Source organism: Cherax quadricarinatus, chromosome 49, assembly GCF_038502225.1.
Source record: "Cherax quadricarinatus isolate ZL_2023a chromosome 49, ASM3850222v1, whole genome shotgun sequence".
Taxonomy (NCBI): Eukaryota; Metazoa; Arthropoda; class Malacostraca; order Decapoda; family Parastacidae; genus Cherax; species Cherax quadricarinatus.
The window spans coordinates 16,279,080-16,291,802 of NC_091340.1; the positions used below are offsets into that span (position 1 = coordinate 16,279,080).

A 12,723-nucleotide genomic window follows, 5' to 3' on the forward strand; every position below is an offset into this window, starting at 1 on the left:
CCGCCCACAGGATGGTTCTGGGGTGACTACCGCCCACAGGATGGGTCTGGGGTGACTACCGCCCACAGGATGGGTCTGGGGTGACTACCGCCCACAGGATGGGTCTGGGGTGACTACCGCCCACAGGATGGTTCTGGGGTGACTACCGCCCACAGGATGGGTCTGGGGTGACTACCGCCCACAGGATGGGTCTGGGGTGACTACCGCCCACAGGATGGTTCTGGGGTGACTACCGCCCACAGGATGGGTCTGGGGTGACTACCGCCCACAGGATGGTTCTGGGGTGACTACCGCCCACAGGATGGTTCTGGGGTGACAACCGCCCACAGGATGGGTCTGGGGTGACTACCGCCCACAGGATGGTTCTGGGGTGACTACCGCCCACAGGATGGGTCTGGGGTGACTACCGCCCACAGGATGGTTCTGGGGTGACTACCGCCCACAGGATGGGTCTGGGGTGACTACCGCCCACAGGATGGGTCTGGGGTGACTACCGCCCACAGGATGGTTCTGGGGTGACTACCGCCCACAGGATGGTTCTGGGGTGACTACCGCCCACAGGATGGGTCTGGGGTGACTACCGCCCACAGGATGGTTCTGGGGTGACTACCGCCCACAGGATGGGTCTGGGGTGACTACCGCCCACAGGATGGGTCTGGGGTGACTACCGCCCACAGGATGGTTCTGGGGTGACTACCGCCCACAGGATGGTTCTGGGGTGACTACCGCCCACAGGATGGTTCTGGGGTGACTACCGCCCACAGGATGGGTCTGGGGTGACTACCGCCCACAGGATGGTTCTGGGGTGACTACCGCCCACAGGATGGGTCTGGGGTGACTACCGCCCACAGGATGGGTCTGGGGTGACTACCGCCCACAGGATGGTTCTGGGGTGACTACCGCCCACAGGATGGGTCTGGGGTGACTACCGCCCACAGGATGGGTCTGGGGTGACTACCGCCCACAGGATGGTTCTGGGGTGACTACCGCCCACAGGATGGGTCTGGGGTGACTACCGCCCACAGGATGGGTCTGGGGTGACTACCGCCCACAGGATGGGTCTGGGGTGACTACCGCCCACAGGATGGGTCTGGGGTGACTACCGCCCACAGGATGGGTCTGGGGTGACTACCGCCCACAGGATGGGTCTGGGGTGACTACCGCCCACAGGATGGGTCTGGGGTGACTACCGCCCACAGGATGGGTCTGGGGTGACTACCGCCCACAGGATGGGTCTGGGGTGACTACCGCCCACAGGATGGGTCTGGGGTGACTACCGCCCACAGGATGGGTCTGGGGTGACTACCGCCCACAGGATGGGTCTGGGGTGACTACCGCCCACAGGATGGTTCTGGGGTGACTACCGCCCACAGGATGGGTCTGGGGTGACTACCGCCCACAGGATGGGTCTGGGGTGACTACCGCCCACAGGATGGGTCTGGGGTGACTACCGCCCACAGGATGGGTCTGGGGTGACTACCGCCCACAGGATGGGTCTGGGGTGACTACCGCCCACAGGATGGTTCTGGGGTGACTACCGCCCACAGGATGGTTCTGGGGTAACTACTGCCCACAGGATGGTTCTGGGGTGACTACCGCCCACAGGATGGTTCTGGGGTGACTACCGCCCACAGGATGGGTCTGGGGTGACTACCGCCCACAGGATGGGTCTGGGGTAACTACCGCCCACAGGATGGGTCTGGGGTGACTACCGCCCACAGGATGGTTCTGGGGTGACTACCGCCCACAGGATGGTTCTGGGGTAACTACCGCCCACAGGATGGTTCTGGGGTGACTACCGCCCACAGGATGGTTCTGGGGTGACTACCGCCCACAGGATGGTTCTGGGGTAACTACCGCCCACAGGATGGTTCTGGGGTGACTACCGCCCACAGGATGGTTCTGGGGTGACTACCGCCCACAGGATGGTTCTGGGGTGACTACCGCCCACAGGATGGGTCTGGGGTGACTACCGCCCACAGGATGGTTCTGGGGTGACTACCGCCCACAGGATGGGCCTGGGGTGACTACCGCCCACAGGATGGGTCTGGGGTGACTACCGCCCACAGGATGGGTCTGGGGTGACTACCGCCCACAGGATGGGCCTGGGGTGACTACCGCCCACAGGATGGGCCTGGGGTGACTACCGCCCACAGGATGGGTCTGGGGTGACTACCGCCCACAGGATGGGTCTGGGGTGACTACCGCCCACAGGATGGGCCTGGGGTGACTACCGCCCACAGGATGGGTCTGGGGTGACTACCGCCCACAGGATGGGTCTGGGGTGACTACCGCCCACAGGATGGGTCTGGGGTGACTACCGCCCACAGGATGGTTCTGGGGTGACTACCGCCCACAGGATGGGTCTGGGGTGACTACCGCCCACAGGATGGGTCTGGGGTGACTACCGCCCACAGGATGGGTCTGGGGTGACTACCGCCCACAGGATGGGTCTGGGGTGACTACCGCCCACAGGATGGGTCTGGGGTGACTACCGCCCACAGGATGGGTCTGGGGTGACTACCGCCCACAGGATGGTTCTGGGGTGACTACCGCCCACAGGATGGTTCTGGGGTGACTACCGCCCACAGGATGGTTCTGGGGTGACTACCGCCCACAGGATGGTTCTGGGGTGACTACCGCCCACAGGATGGGTCTGGGGTGACTACCGCCCACAGGATGGGTCTGGGGTGACTACCGCCCACAGGATGGGTCTGGGGTGACTACCGCCCACAGGATGGTTCTGGGGTGACTACCGCCCACAGGATGGTTCTGGGGTGACTACCGCCCACAGGATGGTTCTGGGGTGACTACCGCCCACAGGATGGGTCTGGGGTGACTACCGCCCACAGGATGGGTCTGGGGTGACTACCGCCCACAGGATGGTTCTGGGGTGACTACCGCCCACAGGATGGGTCTGGGGTGACTACCGCCCACAGGATGGGTCTGGGGTGACTACCGCCCACAGGATGGGTCTGGGGTGACTACCGCCCACAGGATGGGTCTGGGGTGACTACCGCCCACAGGATGGGTCTGGGGTGACTACCGCCCACAGGATGGGTCTGGGGTGACTACCGCCCACAGGATGGGTCTGGGGTGACTACCGCCCACAGGATGGGTCTGGGGTGACTACCGCCCACAGGATGGGTCTGGGGTGACTACCGCCCACAGGATGGTTCTGGGGTGACTACCGCCCACAGGATGGGTCTGGGGTGACTACCGCCCACAGGATGGGTCTGGGGTGACTACCGCCCACAGGATGGTTCTGGGGTGACTACCGCCCACAGGATGGGTCTGGGGTGACTACCGCCCACAGGATGGGTCTGGGGTGACTACCGCCCACAGGATGGGTCTGGGGTGACTACCGCCCACAGGATGGGTCTGGGGTGACTACCGCCCACAGGATGGGTCTGGGGTGACTACCGCCCACAGGATGGTTCTGGGGTGACTACCGCCCACAGGATGGTTCTGGGGTAACTACTGCCCACAGGATGGTTCTGGGGTGACTACCGCCCACAGGATGGTTCTGGGGTGACTACCGCCCACAGGATGGGTCTGGGGTGACTACCGCCCACAGGATGGGTCTGGGGTAACTACCGCCCACAGGATGGGTCTGGGGTGACTACCGCCCACAGGATGGTTCTGGGGTGACTACCGCCCACAGGATGGTTCTGGGGTAACTACCGCCCACAGGATGGTTCTGGGGTGACTACCGCCCACAGGATGGTTCTGGGGTGACTACCGCCCACAGGATGGTTCTGGGGTAACTACCGCCCACAGGATGGTTCTGGGGTGACTACCGCCCACAGGATGGTTCTGGGGTGACTACCGCCCACAGGATGGTTCTGGGGTGACTACCGCCCACAGGATGGGTCTGGGGTGACTACCGCCCACAGGATGGTTCTGGGGTGACTACCGCCCACAGGATGGGCCTGGGGTGACTACCGCCCACAGGATGGGTCTGGGGTGACTACCGCCCACAGGATGGGTCTGGGGTGACTACCGCCCACAGGATGGGCCTGGGGTGACTACCGCCCACAGGATGGGCCTGGGGTGACTACCGCCCACAGGATGGGTCTGGGGTGACTACCGCCCACAGGATGGGTCTGGGGTGACTACCGCCCACAGGATGGGCCTGGGGTGACTACCGCCCACAGGATGGGTCTGGGGTGACTACCGCCCACAGGATGGGTCTGGGGTGACTACCGCCCACAGGATGGGTCTGGGGTGACTACCGCCCACAGGATGGTTCTGGGGTGACTACCGCCCACAGGATGGGTCTGGGGTGACTACCGCCCACAGGATGGGTCTGGGGTGACTACCGCCCACAGGATGGGTCTGGGGTGACTACCGCCCACAGGATGGGTCTGGGGTGACTACCGCCCACAGGATGGGTCTGGGGTGACTACCGCCCACAGGATGGGTCTGGGGTGACTACCGCCCACAGGATGGTTCTGGGGTGACTACCGCCCACAGGATGGTTCTGGGGTGACTACCGCCCACAGGATGGTTCTGGGGTGACTACCGCCCACAGGATGGTTCTGGGGTGACTACCGCCCACAGGATGGGTCTGGGGTGACTACCGCCCACAGGATGGGTCTGGGGTGACTACCGCCCACAGGATGGGTCTGGGGTGACTACCGCCCACAGGATGGTTCTGGGGTGACTACCGCCCACAGGATGGGTCTGGGGTGACTACCGCCCACAGGATGGGTCTGGGGTGACTACCGCCCACAGGATGGGTCTGGGGTGACTACCGCCCACAGGATGGGTCTGGGGTGACTACCGCCCACAGGATGGGTCTGGGGTGACTACCGCCCACAGGATGGGTCTGGGGTGACTACCGCCCACAGGATGGGTCTGGGGTGACTACCGCCCACAGGATGGGTCTGGGGTGACTACCGCCCACAGGATGGGTCTGGGGTGACTACCGCCCACAGGATGGTTCTGGGGTGACTACCGCCCACAGGATGGGTCTGGGGTGACTACCGCCCACAGGATGGGTCTGGGGTGACTACCGCCCACAGGATGGGTCTGGGGTGACTACCGCCCACAGGATGGGTCTGGGGTGACTACCGCCCACAGGATGGGTCTGGGGTGACTACCGCCCACAGGATGGGTCTGGGGTGACTACCGCCCACAGGATGGGTCTGGGGTGACTACCGCCCACAGGATGGGTCTGGGGTGACTACCGCCCACAGGATGGGTCTGGGGTGACTACCGCCCACAGGATGGGTCTGGGGTGACTACCGCCCACAGGATGGGTCTGGGGTGACTACCGCCCACAGGATGGGTCTGGGGTGACTACCGCCCACAGGATGGGTCTGGGGTGACTACCGCCCACAGGATGGGTCTGGGGTGACTACCGCCCACAGGATGGGTCTGGGCTGCATAATAAACATATTAAACTGAACTATTTTAAACCGCGAAAATAACTAAATGGAAGTTTTGAGAAAATATATATTTGGTGAAAAATGTGTGAAGACACGAACTCTGCTCTACTCACAACAGAAAGGGAAGATGTAGGGAATTAAAGCTATTTCTCATGTAAGACACTGAAATCTAGATATATCTACTAATTAGTTGATTACAAATGTTTATGGATTGAAAGACAGAGGTGAGGAGAGTGAAGGACATTTAATGCCTATGGAGATACAGATCTTAAAAGATCATGGAACCTAGAAGAGTACAACTGTAACATTAAGCACAGAATCCCTTACCTGAAAGAGAGCACCACGATCCAGAGCTTGGCTCAGGTGCTGGTCAGTGAGGTGTTTGCATGAGCCCAAGTCAATACTGGAAGCACCGCACGCCCACACCACTGCCCACACCACTACCTCCGGGTCTATCACTTGACTTATCGTGGGCAGTGTCATAATACGTAGACTTCCTAACTTGGATGAAGGGACAGGCGGGTATGGGCTAGTTAACATCGGTGTGACTCCCTCTAAATAGAGGTGAGTGAGGGCAGGGCAGGTGACTGCGAGGTGTGATAAGTGAATAGGGCGGGGATCAAGCAGTGACAGGTGAAGGTAGGTGAGGTACGGCACAGGGTTTGCGGGGAACCAGGTCTCACGCACCGGCAAGAACTGTACTAATGTAAGTGCTGTCAGCGAGGGGACTGCCTCCAAAACCTGGCCCACACTTAGGCTGTCAGAAGGGCGGCGGGCCACCAGGGAAGTCAGGAGAGGGCACAAGGAGGCCACTGGAGCAAGTGGTGGGAGTGGAACCTCAGCCAGCAGCAGCTGGGAGAGTGCCAGTGGAGTCTCACGTCCGGCCCTCACCATCAGGTCCAGTGCCTCTTCTGACCAGCGGCAAGTGAGAGCTGAGAGGGCAGGGCAGACAGAAAGCAAGAGAACACACCCTCTGGTGGTCACTTCTGTGCCCCACAGGTTGAGGGTGTGCAGAGTGGCAGCAGGACCTTGCCCACCTCCCTCATACCCATCATCCATCACCTCACGCATTGTGCGCGTGTCTCCAGCAACACCCAGGAGAGCACGCATTCCCTTGTCAGTGACGGCAGTGCAGTAGGAAACGTCAAGGGTTTCGAGCGGTGGCGCGGCGACTGCTAAAGCTGCTAGATGGGCATCTGTGGCCGCCGGTGTGAGGGTAAGGGAGGTAAGGCAGGTCATATTTCTCAATGCCACACACATTGAACCCCTTAGAACGGTCCTGGGCCCAAGTGTGAGCAAGAGAGAGGTGATGTGAGCGGAGTGGGCGCTCAGGGCTTCCAGTAAAGCTTCAATCAGTGTTGGGTGTTCCAGGTGAACCTCTAGCCGACTGACCCCGGCTGCAACTGCAGCCACCGCCAGCCGTGCCAACACAGCCTCTCGAAGACCTGCAGCTCCTTGATTCAACGCCGCTGTCAACAATGCTGGGGGGGCTCTTAAGGGGGCGTGCACCCCTTCCCCACGCCCCACAGCCGTATCTAACGCCCGAAGCCATGCACATAAAGCTCCAGCCTCCAGACGCTCGGGCGCTCGCACGCCCACCATTCTGCAATACCAACACATTGGCTTTAAGGACTGACACAAAAGTTACGCTAATGTTAACTTTCTAAGGTAAACATTACAGAATAACTTAAAAACATAACAGCAACACGAGTCCCACCCAGGAACACCAGAGTACTTGAAGAAAAGCTATCTACCGGAGCCCCCAACCTGCAATATGTAGACAAACACACAAGAACGACACTGTCCACTTTCTCTACACATTCAGAAACAATAAACTCACATCATTGAAACAAGAACTTCCTTTTCTCTCACCAGCAGCCCGAAACACTAATCGTTCGCCAACATTTCACACAGTGGGAGGTAACATGTAGTGTTACCTCCCACACAACTATGAAAGTTCAAGCCATTAAAAATGTTCTTTGTCATCAATAAACAAACTCAAATACAAATCCAATATTAAGCACTATATATTTCAGTACTACCTCTCATATTTTCCTGCTCATCGTGTACTCTACTAAGCCTACAAGGCCCCTGATTCCAGATTTTAATTTACATTTCCTAAAGCATTTTGCAACTTATTCTCCAATTTGTTTTTTTAAGTACAATAACTGCCAACTTAAGTTGGTAGTTATTGTGCTTTTTTCGTGTTTTTTTTAAGTGCAATACCACAATTTTAAAAATTCTAAAAATCTGATACTAGATAGATTTGAAATGTTAATAAATTAATAAAATACAGATTATGAATTTGTAATATATTTTGTGTAAATCTTAGAGTTTTGGTACAAATAAGATTTGTTATGCCGAGACATAAAGACATAACTATATTATAGAGATGTTTGTTTTGACGAGAGGATACGTCAAGAGGCATTATACTCTCATCATATTTGTATAATGTCTATGATGATGTAATGAATACAAGGCAAAATTATAGCTATTATCCAGGCACTACTTATTTTAATAATATAAACTAAGCCTATCACATAGTACTGAATAATGAGTAAGATACATGTGCAACATCTGGGTGTCTATAATGAGAGATGTTTCTCCCACAAGAGGCTTTATCAATCTAATAAAGACACCTTTGATATACCTTTAAAGAGTTTTGAGAGTTTCTTTACACTCTAAGCCCGGCCATGGGCCAGGCTCGTCTGGTGCACATGGGAACCGCTGCATAGCTCCATTTCTCCCAATGGTTCCACTATCAAAGGTTCAGTTTTCATGTCACTACATTAGACTGACGCAGCTCCTGGTGAGAGACAACGTATCTGGGTAAACTTAAACAGGTGTTTCACCTGCATCTTATACATCAACTTGTCATTATGTACCTTCTGTTTGATAAATTAGACACATGTGCAACTCTTGGGTATTTTTATTGAGGAAACGTTTCGCCACACAGTGGCTTCATCAGTCCATACAAAGGAGAATCTTGAAGAACAGGAGGAGAATGAGGTAATCAGTCCCTCAACCTTGAGTCGATGTGGTCAGTCCTTCTGTTTAATGGTAGATATGGTGGTTCCATGAAAAACAATTTTACTAGGAAATATTCAGCTATAACATTTGAACCTAACATCAACTAGATGTGTTTCGGTTACTGAGGAATCCTAGAAAGGTGTTCCAGAAATCAAACACCTCAGCCCCTGCAATTAAACTCTCGCAAAGTAAATATGACAGGTTCGGGGTGCAAGTTTGTATTGAAAATAAATATAAAATACCTACCGGCTGAAGCACGGCACTCTTGAAAGGCCGAGAAGCTGTCAAACAGCATCCTAAAGATGCCCAGGAGCTGGAACCTAACCCAGTCTTACACTAAAAATTTTGATGCACTAACACAGTCAAAACCATTAAAGGAGCGCTAAGACACAGCATAGTATGTATCCACAGTGAGCATGTATACACAGTAAGCATGTATACATAGTAAAAATGTATACATAGTAAGTATATATATATACATAATCATGTATCCATAATAAGCATGTATACATAATGAGCATGTATCCATAGTGAGCATGTATCCATAGTGAGCATGTATACACAGTGAGCATGTATACATAGTAAGCATGAATACACAGTGAGCATGTATATATAGTAAGCACGTATACATAGTGAGCATGTATGCATAGTGAGCATGTATACATGAGCATGTATGCATAATGAGCATGGATCCATAGTGAGCATGTATACACAGTGAGCATGTATACATAGTAAGCATGTATACATGAGCATGTATCCATAGTGAGCATGTATACATAATGAGCATGTATCCATAGTGAGCATGTATACATAGTGAGCATGTATCCATATTGAACATGTATACATAATGAGCATGTATACATAGTGAGCATGTATCCATAGTGAACATGTATACATAATGAGCATGTATCCATAGTAAGCATGTATACATAATGAGCATGTATCCATAGTAAGCATGTATACATAATGAGCATGTATCCATAGTAAGCATGTATACATAATGAGCATGTATCCATAGTAAGCATGTATACATAATGAGCATGTATCCATAGTGAGCATGTATACATAGTGAGCATGTATCCATAGTGAGCATGTATCCACAGTGAACATGTATACATAATGAGCATGTATACATAGTGAGCATGTATCCATAGTGAGCATGTATACATAATGAGCATGTATCCATAGTAAGCATGTATACATGAGCATGTATACATAATGAGCATGTATACATAGTGAGCATGTATCCACAGTGAACATGTATACATAATGAGCATGTATACATAGTGAGCATGTATCCATAGTGAGCATGTATACATAGTGAACATGTATACATGAGCATGTATACATAGTGAGCATGTATACATAGTGAGCATGTATCCATAGTGAACATGTATACATGAGCATGTATACATAGTGAGCATGTATCCATAGTGAGCATGTATACATAGTATCAACTTGCCATGCCTCCATAGGCATGAGGCATCAACTTGCCATGCCTCAACAGACATGAGGCATCAACTTGCCATGCCTCAACAGACATGAGGCATCAACTTGCCATGCCTCAACAGACATGAGGCATCAACTTGCCATGCCTCAACAGACATGAGGCATCAACTTGCCATGCCTCAACAGACATGAGGCATCAACTTGCCATGCCTCAACAGACATGAGGCATCAACTTGCCATGCCTCAACAGACATGAGGCATCAACTTGCCATGCCTCAACAGACATGAGGCATCAACTTGCCATGCCTCAACAGACATGAGGCATCAACTTGCCATGCCTCAACAGACATGAGGCATCAACTTGCCATGCCTCAACAGACATGAGGCATCAACTTGCCATGCCTCAACAGACATGAGGCATCAACTTGCCATGCCTCAACAGACATGAGGCATCAACTTGCCATGCCTCAACAGACATGAGGCATCAACTTGCCATGCCTCAACAGACATGAGGCATCAACTTGCCATGCCTCAACAGACATGAGGCATCAGCTGCTATAAAGTTTAATAAAATTTGGGAAATGTGTACTTACACAGTCCAATAACAATCTCAACCTGTAAGACACATCAGCATTTTAGGTTTGAAGCCTATCAGAAGAGGCAGTTACAAAGTATCACATAAAAAATAATATCCCAAATTCTTCAGAACATTACTAGTTATGAACAATTGAAACACTTATGCAACACATGGGAATCTTTATTGAAGAAACGTTTCGCCACACAGTGGCTTCATCAGTCCAATACAAAGTAGAAATGGGTAAGTGGAGTAGAAGTTCGAGGTAATCTATTTTCTGATTACCTCGAACTTCTACTCCACTTACCCATTTCTACTTTGTATTGGACTGATGAAGCCACTGTGTGGCGAAACGTTTCTTCAATAAAGATTCCCATGTGTTGCATAAGTGTCTCAATTGTTCAACTTGTCGGTTTTCAAAACCATTCATCACACAGTAGTTATACCTACACAGCATAAAGCCAGTCTGGAGTTTCCTCTATGCAGCATACACTTGTCTTCAATGTTCCATGCTGATCAGACACGATAAAACTGTACATGAAGGTTGGCAGGTATATCAAATTTGGGAAAATTTTAGTACATGTTATGTAATGGTAGTAATGCTATGGCCCTCGGAGTGGAAAATTCCACCAGCCCGCGGCACATAACAATGTTCACGTTATTGCTGTGGTAGATCTAGAAGAGTGAAAGTTTTGTAAGTAGACATGACTATACAACTTTTGGAACTGATTTCAAAAATTGCAGTCGTAAAATTTACATGCTTTTTCGTTTTTTTACAGTATGAAACCAAGGCAGTCAAAAAATCTGTAGCGTAAAATTGAATCTTGAATGAATTTAGCTGCCTGTATCTTTAAAGGGAAAACATTATTTTAGTATGACATTACTGTAGCCAAGTGGACATCGTCACAGTCCTAAAATATCAGACTCCAAACGTTTTTAGTTCCTGTGCTAATGGTACCTAAAACTGCCCTCATAGACTCGCTGATCTCACGGTGAATTTTAGGCCATTTTTTGAAGACCAGTAGTAAAAAACAGCTCAACCAATTTTCTTAAAAGAAAACTTCATTGGAAAGACGATACTCTAAACTACAAGATATCTATTTTCTTGACAAGCATTTTTGCCCTGGGAGAAAAAAGACCTTAAAATAAGGTAATTTTTGGCTTGCAAACGTTATATTTTTTCAACTGCTATTGTTATGGGGCAACAACAGCGAGAACTTGCAAATTAAGCTTAAAATTGTCAAAAAAAAAAAAAATTTTGACATGATATGCACCAATTTTGCCATGGCTTTATGTCTTTTCTCATTATTTTTTTTTTAGCTTATCTGCAGTTGATCAGTTTCAGGTTCTTAATTGTGATTTTCCTTTGAAAATGGATTACAGCAACATCTTTCCTGTTCATACATTGTTAAAAAAAAAAAGCTTCATGTTGCAGATTCTTGATTCCTGTTTGAACTTCAAACCTGAGCGCTGCTCAACAGCTCTTGCTCTTCTGCTTCACAATCCTTAAAATATTGAAACCTAGTTTCTTTGCAAAGAATTTCAGAGAATGGCACTTTGTTGAAGTGTCAGCTAGTCAACTGCACATGGATCAATTGCCCTGGGTTTGCTTCACTTTCAGACCTGATAAGCTCTGCGAATTCCATTTTTTCAGCCTACAAAATCTAAAGGGGGTGAGAGCTTAATACAGAAGAAAAAAAAAGAAGAATTTTTTTTTTATTTTTTTTTGCCAATAAATAATGCATAATTCTGGCAACATACTGAAGCAATCAGCTTGTTTCTATCATATTTCTCCCCTCAAGGAAGGTTCCTTGATGTTGGTGAGGGGCTCTTGATTTAGGGAATTGGATCTGTGCTCCAGTTCCCCAAATTAAGCCTGAATGCCTTCCACATCCCCCCCTCAGGCGCTGTATAATCCTCCGGGTTTAGCGCTTCCCCTTTGATTATAATAATAATAATCTATCATATTTCTAAGTATCTTTTACCAAAATTGTATTTTTTTTTTTTGTTCTTGCTTTCATCAGGAGGACATGATGCCAATTATGTCACACTCCCATATAGGCTGCCCCCAAACCAGCGAAGTGGGTGCTAAGGGTTTAACGATTAATAAGGCACCTGTCATTAAATCAGTGGTAAGCATTTGCAGACTTGCCTAGCTGCTGGTTGAGCATGGTGCAAACTCACTGGCTTCTGCTTTGCCATCTGTCACCATGGTTTACACTTAATATTCTATCTATACATACTGAACATAGTGTCCATACCTGAATATATCATCTG

The 12,723-nt window shown here is 50.9% G+C and overlaps 1 protein-coding gene across 3 annotated transcripts in view; it reads right to left on the reverse strand.

The window, feature by feature from the left end:
* LOC128697018 (uncharacterized) overlaps positions 1-12,723 on the reverse strand; it is a 56,176-nt gene that overhangs the window by 18,324 nt on the left and 25,129 nt on the right. For 2 of the 3 annotated variants that reach the window (XM_070095209.1, XM_053788523.2), the window contains one exon: positions 5,721-6,996. In XM_070095209.1, coding sequence (XP_069951310.1) covers positions 5,721-6,995 — 1,275 coding nt within the window. In that variant the 5' untranslated portion in view covers position 6,996. Of the gene's footprint in view, positions 1-5,720; positions 6,997-8,043; positions 8,191-12,723 lie in introns of those variants that run through there. The other variant, XM_070095210.1, reaches the window with a different exon arrangement.